The sequence below is a fragment of the Sturnira hondurensis genome, unplaced genomic scaffold (assembly GCF_014824575.4).
Source record: "Sturnira hondurensis isolate 20B ecotype Veracruz unplaced genomic scaffold, ASM1482457v3 Scaffold0008761, whole genome shotgun sequence".
Classification (NCBI taxonomy): Eukaryota; Metazoa; Chordata; class Mammalia; order Chiroptera; family Phyllostomidae; genus Sturnira; species Sturnira hondurensis.
This window is the reverse complement of record NW_028081392.1, coordinates 2,829,859-2,847,268: the sequence shown is the minus strand read 5'-3', so window position 1 is coordinate 2,847,268 and position 17,410 is coordinate 2,829,859. Positions and strand designations below refer to the sequence as shown.

The window sequence follows — 17,410 nt, the reverse complement described above, 5'->3', positions numbered from 1 at the left end:
TCCTCTTGTAGTTGAGCTTTGATTGCTACTGGCAGGTCAATGGGAGGGATTTTTATGCCCAGGTTGATCAGCTGCAAAGACTGGTCGTGACCACTGACTACCACCCTCTGACTACTGTGGAGGATCAGCTATGCAGGGGCCCACTCCACAGAGCAGGATTTACTCCAACAGGCCTCTTGTGCCTACTGAGTCTGTCCCTTGAGTGTGTTGCTTGTGGAAGGGTTGAGTAGTGGTGCTCTAACATGGTCTGTAGTTGTGCATTGGGTACGCAGGCTCTGGGGCTTCCTTCAAGGTTCTGGTCACAATCAGCCACCACCTCTGTTCTGTCTGGGGCCTCCTGGCATAAGCTACAAAGCAATCTACAGATGGCTGCTGATTGTATTGGACTTGGAGGTGCCCCAGCCAGGCCATGCTGTGAACCAGGGCCTGCTGCTGCTAGTGCCAGGCCTGGGGCAGTTAGGAAAAGGTACAGGGACTTGCTGGAGCCAGATGACGCTTGTTTGAGAGGCTTTTAGAAGATCTGAAGCCTGAGCCAAGACAAATCATTTGTATGAAAAAGCCACTGTTAACAGCTTGGGTGGGGCAGAGGCTCTTGGAATCACCAGGGTGGAGCATACAATGAAAGCCAGATTGATGGTGTCTCAGATGTGGCATATCTCAGATATGTCTCAGATATGCCTGCCAGCTCTGTGGGATGGGAAGGCTCAGAAAAGGAACAATGGCTTCTGCCAGCAGTTCTCTCTGGGAGAAAGCTGCCCCCTGAGCTCCCATACTGATGTTTGAACAAAACATTTCACTTTGTCCCATCTGCCCCTGGTGCCTTTCAAGCTGCTGCCTCAATGCTGGAGCTCAGAGGGAATGAGTCTGAGTAGGTCCATGTGTGGACCCTTTAAGAGGAACTGCCTGGGAATCTAGCAGTTTCTGTTTTCCACAGCCTCAAGTCCCACTGGTTTTTAGAGCCAGATTTTGTGGGGCTTATCTTCCTGGCACTGGAACACTGGGCTGGGGGTGGGGAGTCTGTTGTGGGGCTGGAACCCTTTTCTCCTGCAATATCTCCAGATTTTATCTGCCACAAGTGAGTGTGGGGCCAGCCCATTCTGTCTCCACCCCTCCTACCAGTCTTGATGTGATTTCTTCTTTAATTCCATAGTTGTAGGACTTCCATGAAGCTCAATTTCTGGCAGTTCCAAATAGTGATTATTCTATAGTTTAATTTGTTCTATAGTTGTTCTATAATTTGTTCTATAGTTGTAATTTTGATGTGGTTGTGTGAGGAGGTGAGTTGTGTTTACCTAGGTTGCCATCTTAGCTTTCTTCTACTGTATATTATTGTTTTTAGATTTAACTTGTATACAAAAATCTTCTTTGACTCATTGATTCTAACACATTATTAATTCTATTGGTTTTTTTCTTGAATACAATTATCATGTCATATGCCGATAATGATAGTATTACCTTTTTCCTCCAAATCCTCATACTACTCATGTCTTTTTATTATTTTCAATAATATGTTATACAGTCATGTGCTGCATAGCCATGTTTTGGTCAATGATGGACCACATATATGATGATGGTCCTATAGATCAGGGGTGTCAAACTCATTTTCACCAGGGGCCACATCAGCCTCATGGTTGCCTTCAAAGGGTCTAATGTAACTTCAACTCCTCAACAGTTAAGGAGTAGTTATATTTATACAGTCCTAAAATTATTTCAGCCCTTTGATGGCAAATGCGAAGCTGATATAGCCATGGGTGAAAATGAGTTTGACACCTCTGCTATAGATTATAATAGAGCTGAATTTCCTGTAAGAAATAAAAGGATGTATGGATCAGGAGGATTTTTTTCTTTGACAGGAGCTATATCTGTGGGGCTTAGTAATAGATTTCCTCTCACTCATTGCCTCAACTTTGAATGTACAGATTACATCCCAGTCAGTGAGCTGTTAACTGTTTCAGCACAAAGGAACCTGTCTCTCCCCAACTGCTACAGCCTCCCAGATACAGCTTGATGGTCTTCAGAGAACACTGCTATAAATTCTTTGTTGAGGACCTAAGATCCTGTACACAGAGAAAACAGGTCTATGGGAACTACCTTAACAACTATTAAGTGCCACTTTAGTAAAAGTTTTCTGTGCTAGCGTGGAGCTAGCTTGTCCCTGTACTTTGGAAATGTTTTCAAGTTGTAATGATGAAAAGCACAGTAAGTTTTATTTCTTCCATCAATGACAGAGAGAGCCCTAATATAATGAATTTCAGAATAGAAATCAATGCAATGGGGAACAGCCAAGAATAGAGAAAATTAATAGAGACCAATATGAGATTTTTTGAAAGGCCAATTAGATTGATAAATTTGATTAGGAAAAAAAGAAGATACATTGTACCAATGTGTCTGGCTGTACAAGTCTACATTCCCATCAACCAGGAAGGAAAGGAGACACTGCTGCAATTCCTAATATCTTATCGATATTAGGAATATAATAAGGGAAAATTATTAACAACTTAATGTCAACAAATTCAACAACTTAGGTGAAATGTAAGTACCTTGACAGACATACAAAGCTTACTCAGGAACAAAGAGAAAATTTGAATAACCCTGTATCTCCTAAGGACATTAAATGTGTGATTAAAAACCTCTCACAAAGACACTCCTGGCCTACCCTCTTCCTATCACAAACTTAGAAAAGAGAAGAGGGAATAGTTCCATTATTGGAGTTTGAGAATAGTTGTCATTATGATATCAAAACCAAGCAAATCCATCCAAGGAGAGCATAGCAATAAACTTCATCAACATAGACACAAAAGTTCTTGACAAATATTAGCCTATGAATTTTGGCAACATATATAAAAGGTAACCTATCCAATCCAAGTAGTTTGTAAGTTTGGTTTCACATTTGAAAATCAATGCAATTTACCACTAGAACAGCTAAAATTAAGAAGACTGATGAAGATTGATAAAGTTATAGAAAGGATATGCAATTACTGGAATTCTCAAACATTTCTGGTGGGAATGCCAAATGATATAACAAGAAAGTTTTATTTTTAATTTTTAATTAAATTTATTGGGGTGATACTGGTTAATAAAATTATATAGGTTTCAAGTGTACAATTTTATAATACATCATCTATATATTGCATTGTATTTACTGCTCAAAGTTAAATATATATTTGACCCCCTTTACCTTTTATTACCTCTTTTCCACCCCCTTTTCCCTCTGGAAACTACCAAACTGTTATGTCTATAAGGTTTTGTGTTTTTTTGGTCTTGTTTGCTCATTTGTTACTTTCAGTTTTATAGCTCACATATGACTTAAAACATATAGTTCTTGACTTTTTCTATCTGCCTTACTTCGTTTAGCATGATATTCTCAAGGTCCATCTATGGTCTCACAAGTAGCAGTATTTTATCTTTTCTTATGGCCAAGAAGTATTCTATTGTGTATAGGTACGACATCTTTATCTAATTATCTATAAAAACACACCATTGTTTCTATGTCTTTTTTCTCCTTTTTTATTTTTATTATTATTTTTTTATTGTTGTTCAAGTACAATTTTCTCCATTTTCATCTCGCCATGGCCCCCCACCCCACTCATCCCCATCTCCCAGCCTTGAACCTGCCCACTTTGGCTTTGTCCATGTATCTTTTATACATGTTCCTTGATGGACCTTCCCCTATTTTCCCCCATTATCCCTATCCCCCAGCCCCTCTTGTTACTGTCAATTTGTTCTGTAATTCATTGTCTCTGGTTATATTTTGCTTCCTTGTTTGTTTTGTTGATTAGGTTCCACTTATAGGTGAGATCATATGGTGTTTGTCTTTCACTGCCTGGCTTATTTCACTTAGCATAATGCTTTTGAGTTCCATCCATGTTGTTGTGAAGGGTAGGAGCTCCTTTCTTTCTGCTGTGTAGTATTCCATTGTATAAATGCACCACAGTTTTTTGATCCACTTATTTATTGATGGGCTCTTAGGTTGCTTCTAGCACCTGACTATTGTAAATTGTGCTGCTATGAACATTGGGGTATGTAGGTTCTTTTGAATTGGTGTTTCAGGTTCTTAGGGTATAATCCCAACAGTGGTATTGCTGGGTCAAAAGGCGGTTCAATTTTTAGTTTCCTAAGGAAATTCCATACTTTATTCCACAGTTGCTGCATGCTGCAGTGAATATAGGGATACATATAGATTTATGAGTAAATGTTTCCAAATTTTTATGATAGAGACCCAGAAGAGGGGTTGCTGGTTCACACGGTAACTCTATTTTTAATTTTTTGAGGAATTTCTAGATCATTTTCCATAGTGGCTGTATGAATCTACATTCCCACCAGCAGCAAATAAGGGTTTCTTTTTCTCCACAATCTCTCCCACACTTGTTATTACTTCTCTTGTTGATAATAGTCATTCTCACAGGTGTGAGATAGTATCTCACTGTAGTTTTGATTTGCATTTTTATAATAGCTAGTGAAGTTGGGCATCTTTTTATGTATCTGTTGACCATCAACATAGTTAGAATGGCCATATTGCACAAAGCAATACACAGACTTAATGCAATCCCCATCCAAATCCCACTGGCACTTTTTAAAAAAGAAATACAGATTCTGGCACAAATAATGCCCCCTTTTATTACAAAATCTTTTATTACCAAATCATAAGCATGTAATTCTGTAATATAACAATATCACACTCAAGTACACCATATGACATTTTAGGTAAAATATTCAAATTAAAACTATAAATTATTACCCCCATATTATAACCCTACCAACCACATTCAAGCAGGCATTACTTCTGCTGGACTATGTAGAATAACAACAACAAAAATCATCAGATTTGTGTAGAACCACAAAATACCTGAATAGCCAAAGCAATTCTGAGGAAAAAAAGAACAAAACTGAGGTATCAGACTACCTGACTGCAAATTATACTACAAAGGTACAATAATCAAAATAGCATGGTATTGGTAGAAAAACACAGACATGCAAACCAATGAAACAGAATTGAGAGCCCAGAAATAAACCCACATGTATTTGGGTAAGTAATTTTTGACAAAGGAGCCAAAAACATACAATGGAGAAGTGAAAACCTCTTCAATAAATGGTCCTGGGAAAACTGGAAAGCCATATGCAAAAGAATGAATCTAGACTGCTATTTGTCACCATACACACAAAATTAGCTCAAAATGGATAAAAGACCTAAAAATAAGATCTGAAATAATAAATTACATATTCATATGAACAATGAACAATTTCATAAGAACAAATTCAATGAACAAATTCATAAGAATAATTTATAATTGCCAAGTGTTGGGAGCAACCTAAGTACCCATAAGTAAAAGAGTGGATTAAAAAACCATGGTACATTTACACAATGTAGTACTACACAGCAAAAAAAAAAAAAAAAGAGAATGAGCTCCTGTCCTTCACGACAGTGTGGATGGAACTGGAGAGCATTATCCTAAGTGAAATAAGCCAGGTGGTGAAAAACAAATACCATATCTCACCATTAACAGGAACCTAATCAACAAAACAAATAAGCAAGCAAAATACAATCAGAGACATTAAAATAAAGAACAAACTAACAGTAACCAGAAGGGAGTGGGAAGGGGATAATGGGGAAGGGCTGTTAAGGAACATGTATAAAGGACACGTGGACAAAGCCAGCAGAGGTTGGGAGGGCAGCAGGATCCAGGGTGGGAGGTAGGGATGGGTGAGGTGGGAGTAGTGTGGGGGGGAAATGTAGTCAACTGTACTTTAAGAACAGTTAGAAAAATTTTTTAAAAAAAGAAACATAGGAAGAATTTTATGAATTTGATGCCAAAGGCAGAGGGAAGTAAAAGGAAAAATAAATGAATGGAACTGTATCAAACTAAAAACCTTCTATACAGCAAAAGAAATCATCAACAAAACAAAAAGGCAACCTACTAAATGAGAGATGATATTTGCAAAGAACACCTCTTATAATGGGTTCATATCCAAAATATATAAANTGTATAAAGGACACGTGGACAAAGCCAGCAGAGGCTGGGAGGGCAGCAGGATCCAGGGTGGGAGGTAGGGATGGGTGAGGTGGGAGTAGTGTGGGGGGGAAATGTAGTCAACTGTACTTTAAGAACAGTTAGAAAATTTTTTAAAAAAAAGAAACATAGGAAGAATTTTATGAATTTGATGCCAAAGGCAGAGGGAAGTAAAAGGAAAAATAAATGAATGGAACTGTATCAAACTAAAAACCTTCTATACAGCAAAAGAAATCATCAACAAAACAAAAAGGCAACCTACTAAATGAGAGATGATATTTGCAAAGAACACCTCTTATAATGGGTTCATATCCAAAATATATAAAGAACTCATGCTGAAAAACAAAAACAAATAATCCAATTAAAAAATGGCCAGAGGACCTGAACAGGCCCTTCTCCCAAGGAGACAGCCAGGTAGTTTTAAAATAAAGTTACACATACATGTACCAACAATTTCACTCCTTGGTATTTACCCAAGAGAAATGAAAACATATGTCCTTGCAAAGATTTATACACAAATGTTCACAACAGATTTATTTATAGTAGGCAAAAACTGGAAACAACCCAGTCACCTATAGATATGTAAATGGTTAATAGTTACTTGTTACAACATAATCAAAAACCACTTAGCAATAAAAAGAAATTACTGGTATGTACAATATGGATGAATCTCAAAATCTTATGCTAAGTTAATAAGGCAGATGCAAAAGAATACATACTGTATCATTTCATTTAAGTTAAATTCTTAAAAAAGCAAAACTAGGGACTTCCACCAAGGTGGAGGCGTAGGTGGAAACACTGTGCCTTCTCCCACAACCAAGTTTGAATACGACAAAGGTTTAGTAAACAAAGATGCAGCCAAAGAACAGAAAATTGAACTATACCAAAGTCCGACAACAACCAACTGTTCAACCAGACCGGTAGGAGGGGCAGAGCCAGCAGCAGAGCAGGGACAGGCAAGAAAAGATTCCCCCGACCCCAGGCACCCAGGCGGCCCTGCTTCGGGCGGACCCAGTGAGGGTGCAGGGCAGCAGGCTGGCTGAGGCCAGACATTTGTGCGCAGATAAACCAGCAGAGGAGTGAGCAGTGAGACAGATCGCACAGGCCTCAGCGGTGGGAGGCAGCAGAGGGCACTGCCATTGCTTTCCTTTGACCCTGTCCCCACATACAGCATCACAACCCAGCCACTGAGTGGCCTGGCCCTGGTGAGCACCTAGGGCTCTGCTCCTCATATATAACAGGCATGAACAGTCCAAAACATGGCCCAAGAAGAACTCAAAGTCCCAGAGCTGATAACTCTAAGCGAAAAAGAAATAGCGAACCTCTCAGATGCGCAGTTCAAAACACTGGTGATCAGGATGCTCACAGAACTGGTTGATTTTAGTCACAAATTAGAGGAACATATGAAGGCTAAACTAATTGAGATGAAGGGAAATGCACAGAAAACCAATAGTGATGGAAAGGAAACTGGGACTCAAATCAAGGGGGTGGACCAGAAGGAAGGAAGAAATGACCAAACAGAAAAAAGTGAAGTTACAAGAATTCAAAAAAATGAGAAGAGGCTTAGGAACTTCCAGGACATCTTTAAACGTTCCAACATCCGGATTATAGGGGTACCAGAAGGGGGAAAGAAACAGCCATGAGTGGAAAACTTATTTGAACAAATAATAAAGGAGAACTTCCCCAATCTGGCAAATGAAATGGACTTCCAGGAAATCCAGGAAGCTCAGAGAGTCCCAAAGAAGTTGGACCCAAGAAGGAACACACCAAGGCACATCATAATTACATTGCCCAAGATTAAAATGAAGGAGAGAATCCTAGAAGCAGCAAGAGATAAGGGGATAGTCACCTACAAAGGAGTTCCCATCAGACTGTCAGCAGATTTCTCAAAAGAGACCTTACAGGCAAGAAGGGGCTGAAAAGAAGTATTCCAAGTCATGAAATCCAAAGACCTACAGCCAAGACTGCTCTAGCCAGCAAAACTTTCATTTAGAATGGAAGGGCAGATAAAGTGCTTCTCAGATAAGGGCAAGTTCAAGGAGTTCATCATCACCAAGCCCTTATTATATGAAATGTTAAAGGGACTCATTTAAGAAAAAGAAGATGAAAAATATGAACAGTGAAAGGACAGCAAACTCACAGTTCTTAACAACCACACCTAAAACAAAAGCAAAGCAAGAGGACAGCTAGATCAGGAGTGGAACCATAGAAATGAAGAACACATGGAGGGTTAGCAACAGGGGGGTGGGAGGAGGAAAAGGGGGGAGAAGGTACAGAAAATAGCATAGACAGTAGGTAGAAAATAGACAGGGGGGAGGGCAACAATAGTAGGCGGAATATAGAATCTAAAGAACTTGAGACACGTGGTCATAAACTAAAGGGGGAAGGGTAGGTGAGGGGATGTGCAGCGTGGAGGGGAATGAAGGCGGGGGGAATAGACCAACTGTAATGATATAATCAATGAAATATATTAAACAAAATAAAAAATAAAAAAATAAAAATCTATTGCTTTTTCTGAAAGGGACTGCCCCATGTCTAAAAAAAAAACAAAAAACAAAACTAATCTGTATTGACAGAAAGCAGCTCAGTGCCTGCCTTGGGTGGGAGCTGGGGATTAACTGTGAAGAGCACAAGGAAGCTTGGGTGAGTATTAAAAGTCTTGTATATTGATTGTGATAGTGATTACATAAGTGTAGATGTTTATTAAAATAGACACTTAAAAGTGAACACTTACATATGTAAATTATACCTCAGAAAAGCTGAATATTAATGGTTTTTTTCATTAAGATCCTCACTTACCCTTCAATGATCAGTCTGTATCATTGAACCAGTCTCCTTCATAAAATACATGTTGGATTGCCTCCTAGATCTCTGACAATTTGTGTTTCCTTTGTTAGCTTCTCTTTCTTGTCATGCTCTTTAGATACGATTTTCCAATAGCAGAATCTTACTTTCTAAGAGGCCACGTACCCTCAGTTTTCTTTTCACTACTGATAACTCTCAAATATCTGTATCTCTGGCATTCCCCTAGAAACCAGCAGCTAGATTATACTAGTAGTGAATTTAACTCCTTATCTTCTAAATCAGGGGTGTCAAACTCATTTTCACCAGGGGCTACATCAGCCTTGTGGTTGCCTTCAAAGGGCTGAATGTAATTTTTAGGACTGTATAAATGTAACTACTCCTGTATAAATGTAACTACTCCTTAACTGTTAAGTGAGAGCTGGGTGCTGCTGCTGGGTAGAAACAAGGTGCTGGGCCGGATAAAACAAGGTGGAGGGCTGGATTCAGCCCCAGGTCCCTGTGTTTGCCACCTCTGCTCTAAACTGACTCTACAGCCTTACATTAGGCACCCAAGCTCATGATCTCATCCGTGTTCCTCTTTCTTTCTTTCTTTCTTTCTTTCTTGACCTTCCTCCATCCCTATATCAGGTTAATTCCCGAGACTAGTTGGTTCTCTTTCAAAATGTTCGTTGCATCTTTATTTATTTTTTAAAAGATTTTATGTATTTTTAGAGAAAGGGAGAGAAACATCAATGTGCAAGAGAAACAGAAACACCTATCAGTTGCCCCCAACTGAGGACCTAGCCTGCAACCCAGACATGTGCTCTGACTGGGAATCAAACCGGTGACCCTGCAGTTTGCAGGACAACTCCCAGCTCACTGAGCCACACCAGGCAGGGTGCATCTTCCCTTTTGATTCCACTACTCTCCGTTACCAAATGCCTATAGTGTTGTCATAGCCTTATTACAGACCTCTTTGTCTCCATCCACACTGTTGTTCTCCTTGCTCCCTGGCACTGTTAGAGTAATCTTCATAAAACACCACTTTCATCCTTTATTTTTTTGCTTAACACTCTTCATTGTAACCCTCTTCTTTTGCCTGTAGAAAAAAAATCCTAGCATTCAAATATCAGTACAGTGTAGCCCTAACTTAACTTTTCCTTGATTTCTGTTATGCAATCCTTAATAGCCAGTAAAAGAAATGACTGCTTCCATGCTTTTGCCAGTGGCATGCCCCGAGCTTGAATGCCCCTTCTTTTCTATCTGTTCAATTTCTATCTATTTTTCAAAGCCATATCTCTCTTTCTTACACTTAAAAAACATTTTATTACACAGCTTCTTTTTAAAAATGCCCCGCACGTTAACTCAAACTGGAATGACAGCCGTTAGATGACAGTCTGGGGCAAAAGGTGTGCCTTGCTGCTTTAAAAAAATGAGTGCATCAATGATCATTTTAACAAGTGGTATAAAATTCCACTAACTGGCTAATAGAAACAGATACAAATACAGAACATTTAAAGTAGTAACAATTCAAGTGCTGGGCTTTTTACAAGAAGGGATGAGAAGAAATGAAAATTCACTACAAACTGGTCTACTGAAAGTATCTGTTAAGTTTACCAATAAAAAAAAAGAAGTGATCAGAAGAAAATTCAAATGAAATACACAGTACTGCCCACTGCCACCAACAGAGTGCATTTGGCTGTTTTGTTTATTTAGCTCTGTCACACACCTTCGAAGACACAAAGGCCACTATTTGTTACAAGTCATTCACAGAGAAGCCACTTAGTGGACAAGATGCTGCTCAAAACAAAGGTGGCTTCTTTTCATTTCATTTATTTTTCCTTTTTTCTTCTTTTTTTAAATTTAATTATTGTTCAAGTACAGTTTTCTGTTTTTTACTCCCAGCCCAGCCCACCCCCCCAAGTGCTCCCCACCTCCCTCCCATTTCCACTCCTGTTAGTTTCTGTCCATGTGTCCTTTATTCTTGTTCCTGTGAATCCTTCCCTTTTTCCCCTGAAATTCCCTCCCCTTTCCCCTCTGGTCTCTTTCAGCCTGTTCTCTATTTCAGTGTCTTTGGTTATATTTTGCTTGTTTGTTTTGTTGTTTAGATTCCTGTTAAAGGTGAGATCATATGGTATTTGTCTTTCACCACCTGGCTTATTTCACTCAGCATAATGCTTTTTTATTTCAAAATTTTCCAGATCTTTGAATTTTACCTAAAAGCTCATAGCTAGCAAAATATACAAGAAAATTAAAACTAAAAGGTGTAAATTAAAAATTTTTCAAGTTAAAAAAGCGCAAAGGTTAAGATTAATGCTTTTGCACTGTTAAATGAAAGCTTTAGGAGAAAGGAAGAGAAAGAAAAGCAAAGACAGAGACAAAGAGGGGATTCTTCCACAAAGTCCCCACTGGGACACAGTGCAGGGGCGGGGGGCAGGGGCCTTCTGGCTGCCAGCTCCAGTTGCTAGTGGCAGCCTCAGAAGCCAAGTGACTGTCCTGGCCAGAAGGTGACAGGTATGGATGCAAGATGCTGTGGGAAGGACGTAGCTGATGTCAGGGAGGGGAGCTGCTCAGTGGGCCCAGGGTCTGCTAGCAAACTCATGTGCTTTTCAATTTTCTTTTAAAAAACCTTTAATGCTTTATTTTGGAACTTGGCTCTCACAGCAGATGAAAGGGGGTTTGGCAGTGATTCTGGCAGTGACCTGAGAGTGAAGTTGGTGTTGGTCCTCATTTGGGGTCGACTGGGCAAGCCATGGAGACAGTCTGGGTTTCTACAAGCTTCCATCTCCAGAAGAGGTCCCGGGGCACTGCCTTGGCTTTGCATGTTGGAAATGAGCTTCATTTTCCACCATGTTTCAGATGTAGGCAGCTGTCATTCTTAGACCTGTACCTGATGTGGATTCCTGTAGTTTCTCTCTCTTCCTCTTCTTTTTCTTACCATAATTGTCTCTTGCAGACCAGCCTGGATAAAGCTGCTGTCTTTCCTTCCACTCTAATTCATAATATTTAGCCTTCCCTTCACGGGAGAGGGCATGCCACCTTCTGCCTAGAATCTGGTTGATAGCCGCACTTTCTTTCAGAGTACGCTCAGCCACGACATTGGCTCTCATTTCTTTCACGTATAACATAAAAGCACCCAGAGGCTTTTTAATGTGAGGTCTTTTCGGCTCCTGCTCCTTCTGTTCATGCTGAGGCTTTCTAAAAGGCGGGGGTGGTGGAGCTGCAGGAGGGGTGCGCAGCACGAGGAAGAGACTGGGTTTCGGGGGCAGGGAGAGAAGCAGAGCGTCTGTTTACATCACCAGTCAAACCTGGGCTGGGGCAGCCCTCCAACTCTCCACAATCCTGAACACCTCAAAGCCGTATCTCTTGCTGTGGCTGAGTGACCTCTTCTAATTTGGAGCCAGCTGGCACTGCTCGTTTCCCACCTGGCATTGCTTTTTATTTTATTCGTCAGTGTTTACTTGAGAAGCAACAGGCATGTTTAAGAGCTTCAGCAAATTATTTAACTCCACCATGACTCACTTAGTTTAAAAGAGTATAATAAGTAAAATATGTAAAAAGTAAATGAGATTATACATTAAAATCCTTAGTATAATATTTGGCACAGTCGTGGTCTAACACAGCTACTTTATTATTATTATTAGTAGTAGTAGTAGTAAATTAAACACTGAAATGATTATAATTCCTGTTCTTCAGGGATTTTAAGATAACCTAAAATACATTAATCTTTTCATCTGTATTTTTGAGATTTTGAGCCTAGCAAGTTACTCCTATAATCGGGATCTGTTTGAGACCTAGGCTAGCGGCAGGGATAAACCAGGAGTCGTGGTGGCAGAAGCTGTACTGTCATTTTAGCTTCTACTCTTTAAATTATATCAGAAATATAAAAAGTCTGAAAAACAAGTCTGTCCATGCAGTATTTCAGGAATATGTTTTTATGCTTTGAAAACTGATTGTATTTTATCTTCTGTACTAACCATTTGATATTCAATGTAGGAAGGGATGTTTCTTTTCTCATTAAAATTTAATCTATTTAGGGCCAGGAGCTCAGTTATCCATTCTGGACGAATTTCTTGAAGAATCTTCTAAACGGCTGTCATATTCACAAGAACCAGTTTTGTCTGGAGCCTCTCAGGATCCAGCAGTCAGTCAAAGGCCATCCAACCTATTTGTCAAGGAGATACCAGAAAAAAGAGGTAATTGGGAATAAAGATTTTGAACTGAAAGAGGGATATACACAAACTAGACAAGGATGAAAACTCCTGTGATTACCAAAATGGCGATTTTAACTTGTTTGAGGTTGATTAGTTTATCCATCATTCTGCCTAAGTGCGTTCATGTGAGGCTAGGCTCTGAGTCCAAACTTAGTAATACAACTCTTTGTTTTTCTAAAAGAATTCATAAAAATTTATTTGAGCCAAAACTGATGACATGCTGGGAAGCAATTTTTCAAATGCTCCAAACTTAATAAACAATGATTATGTCAGAAAGAAGAGAAATAAAAAATAATAATCAAATTAAAAAATCAAAAACATAATAAAAATAAACAATAAAATCCAAGTGCTATAGGATAACAGAGTGAAATTTGTCTCAGTTTCTCAGTTGCTGGTGTTAGATCTGTGATCCTTCTCTAGATATGTTTTTGGTCCTTTCTCTGCTCCAGGTCTTATTGTCTCACACTTGGGAAAAGAAAAAAGAAAAAGAAAAAACGCCTCCTGCTATCTTTAAACCCGCCAAGCGAGTTCTGTTGGTCTTCCTGGATGCTGTAGGCAGAGAGAGGCTGGGCTTCACTTTTTTCCTTTCCTGTGATTTTGCAAGGATGGGGGCTCGGTCTGGGTTGCGATATTCACAGGTGCCCAGCTCCAGCCGAGGCCTTCAGAGCACTGCTGGTCCCCCACTGTCCCTCTGCGCCAGATCCTCACCTTTAATCCACTAATCCACCACAGTTTTCTGGCCATCAGGTGCCCTTATTTAGAGCAAATCACACCCGTTGTCCTCCCTCTTCACTGGCCTAGCCACTGGGAGAGTGCTTTAAACAGTGGCTGATAGCCTTTTTTTTTTTTTTTTAGTTAATTCCTCTTGTTTGCCCCTGCCATTCTTAACAAGAGCCCAGCACAAGAATTTCTTAAACAGTGGCTGAGTATGGTACTGGCATAAGAGCAAATATAGACCAATGGAACAGAATAGAGAGCCCAGGAATAAACCCAAGTCTCTATGGTCAATTAATATTCAACAAAGGGGGCATGAGCATAAAATGGAGTAAAAATAGTCTCTTCAATAAATGGGATTGGGACATCTGGACAGCTACATGCAAAAAAATGAAACTTGATCACCAACTCATACCATACACAAAAATAAATTCAAGCTGGATAAAATATAAGTTGTGACACCATAAAAGTCCTAGAGGGGAACATAGGCAGGAAAATCTCAGATAGTCCATGCAGCAATATTTTCACCAATATGTCCCCTAGAGCAAGGGACATAAAGGAAAGAATAAACAAATAGAATCTCATCAAAATATAAAGCTTGTGCATGGCTAAAGAAAACAGCATTGAAATGAAAAGAGGAGACTTGGGGAGGAAAATGGCGGCGGAGTAGGACGGAGTGCCTCCAGTTCTTGTACCCCTGGGAGAAAATCCTGGCAGATTTACTAAAGAAAAGCACAATCAATTCTCCAAACAACAATTCCCCAGCATTTATGAAAATAAGAGACCAGAGATAGTGACGAACCAGACAGCTACAGGTTGTTGGGGTCTCAGGGACGCGAATAAGGACAGAGGCGGCCAGGCCGGCGGCAGCCATTGGCCAGCGAGTAAAGACCTGGGAGCCGTGGCTGCCGCAATGGTCGGGGCCCAGGGGTTTCCTTCCGTCTATGCCCAGCGACAGGGACTTCTGCCACGGAGAACTCACTGGGACCCTGGCAACCCTGAGTAAAGTCAAGGGCAGCGGCAGCGGTGGCAGTGGCGGCTGGACGGCAGCCATTGGCTGGCGCGTAAAGACCTCGGAGCAGCGGCTGCCGTAGCATCGGGGCCCAGAGGCTTCCGTCTGCACCCAGCGACAGGGGCTCTGCTACAGAGGACTCATCAGGACCCCGGCACCTGTGAGTAAAGACAAAAGCGGCAGCAGCAGGGCTGGCTGCCCTTGGGAGCCAGGCACCCCAGGGTAAAGTCAAAAGCAGCAGTGGCGGGACCAGCAGCCATTGACCGGTTGCTAAAGACCTCAGAGCTGCTGCTGCTGCATCTTCCAGGGCCCAGAGGCTTCTGTCTACAGCCAGCGTCAGGGCGTCTGTCACAGAGGACTCATCGGGAGCCCAGCACCTGTGAGTAAAGACAAAAGTGGCAGCGGCAGGGCCGGCTGCCCTTGGCCAGCCCGAAACACCTCGGAGCCGCCGCTGCTGCTGCATTAGGGGTGTAGAGGCTTCTGTCTGTGGCCAGTGCCATGGAGGACTCATAGGGAGCCCAACACCCAGTGGAGCATTGGGCCGGCAGCGGGGTCCTTGGAAGAGCTGGCTCCCTCCGTCATCATCTGGGCGGGACTAGGTGGCAGAGACCTGTCTGCCTAGGTGTGCAGGGAGGGTGGCAAGGACAGGGGGCCATGTTCAGTTGCACTCTCTGTGGTCGCCAGCCCACCAGCCTGCCAGCCCAGGAAATTTGAGAGGAGCATTGTCCTAACCAGTCAGGTTGGGGATTGGGCTGGGCTAAGAGGCATGCTTTCTGGAGAAGTTTTTACTGAAAAGTGGACTGAGGTGTTTGCCTGGGAAGGCAGCTTGATTTGCTTCTCACCCAGCCACAGGACTGGGAAGGATCAGTACCAGATCCTGTGGGACCCAGGCAGCCTGTCGCGTGGGCGGGCACCCGCACCCCAGTCTGGTAGCCTGGCTGGCAGGCGGGTGTGCACCTGGGCTTACAACCCAGCCCACAGAGGGGTCCTGCCGAAACCAGAAAAGCCGGATTGGACAGTTTGAAACCAACAAGGAAGGAGGTTTTTTAAAAAATTTTTTAAAAAACTTTTTTCAGTAATCATGTATTTTTTTTAAATTTTATTGTTGCTGTATCTTTCAGTACTCTGTTCCTCTCCTTTCTTTTTTCCTCTTTTAGTCCTTCTTCCTTTCACTCCAAACTTATTGCTTTTTCCTCACTTCTCTTGCCCTTTTTTGTGTGTTTGTTTGTTTGTTGCTTTCTGTACCACTGTAAATACTTCACAACACATCTCTCGGGTCTTAGCCCACTTTACAGATTCCTGAATTCTATTACTGTAGTGATTAACTCTACTTGCTCACATGCTATGTGTATTTACTATTCTTTACTCTCACCTTACCTCAAAATCTGACCACCCGCAAACTCACTGCTTTCTAGATACAACTCACAAGCCTTCCCTCTCCAACAAGAGACTTATCTTTGGTCTATTCTTTCTTAAAAGTGGCAAATTGGGTTGAAGATTACAATTAACACTATATAGAGCCTAAAGATCTTCTATCTCTTCTCTACCGGCTGTGACTGTAAATATCATAAAGTACTCTCCTGCTGTGTCATAAACTGTTTTGCCTCCCCCTCCAGCTGATCACACACACACAAAGAAAGGAGTAGGTGGAAGCGGAGAACATCAAGATACCTGCAGGAGACTGCACCACTGATTTTCACAGGTATTCTACCACAGAAGTTCACACCATAAACCTAGGGAGTCAGAACAGATCAATTTAAGAAGCTGAAGCTAACAAGAAGAGTCTCATAAGCAATGGCAAGACAAAGAAACAATGCTCAAATGAAAGAAAAGGTGGAAGTCTCAGAAATAATGTCAGAGGAAAGAGAGGCAAGTCAGCTATCAGATATTGAATTCAAAGCACTAGTTATCAGGAAATTCAAATAGCTCACAATGAGCTACCAGAAACTAGAGGGGAGCTACCAGAAACTAGAGGAGAGATACAATGAACTCTCCGCAAACTATATCAACATGAAAAAGGAAATAGAAACTATCAGCAAAGGCCAAGAGGAAATGAAGAATACAATTTCGGAACTGAAGAACACAGTAGAAGGAATGAAAAGCAGAATCGATGAGGCAGAAGATTGGATCAGCAAGTTGAAGGACACAGTAGAAAGAATCTCCCAGAAAGAGCAAGAAAGGGAAAAAAGGCTCAAAAAGAATGAAGAGGGATTAAGAGAGATGCAAGATAATATGAAATGTAATAATCCAAATAATAGGAATACCAGGAAGAGAAGAAGAAGAACAAGGGATAGAAAACCTATTTGAAAGAGTAATGATGGAAAATTTTCCTCATTTGATGAGAGAAAAAGTTACATGAATCCAGGAATCACAGAGAGTCCCATTCAAGAGGAACCCAAAGAGGCCCACTTCAAGACACACCATCATTAAAATGACAAAATTCCAAGACAAAGAGAGAATCTTAAAGGCAGCAAGGGAGAAAAAGGAAGTAACATACAAGGGAGCCCCAATAAGGTTAGCTACTGACTTCTCAATGGAAAGACTCCAAGCAAGAAGAGAATGGCAAGAAATATTTCAAGTAATGAGAACCAGAGGCCTACAACCAAGGCTACTTTACCCAGCAAGGCTCTCAATCAAGATAGAAGGCCAAATAAAGAGCTTCCAAGACAAAAGAAGTC

At 41.1% G+C, this 17,410-nt stretch overlaps 1 protein-coding gene across 5 annotated transcripts in view; it reads left to right on the top strand.

The window, feature by feature from the left end:
• CFAP70 (cilia and flagella associated protein 70) overlaps positions 1 to 17,410 on the top strand; it is a 135,301-nt gene that overhangs the window by 82,643 nt on the left and 35,248 nt on the right. For all 5 annotated transcript variants that reach the window (XM_037055873.1, XM_037055872.1, XM_037055871.1 and 2 more), the window contains one exon: positions 12,830 to 12,988. In XM_037055873.1, coding sequence (XP_036911768.1) covers positions 12,830 to 12,988 — 159 coding nt within the window. The remainder of the gene's footprint in view (positions 1 to 12,829; positions 12,989 to 17,410) is intronic.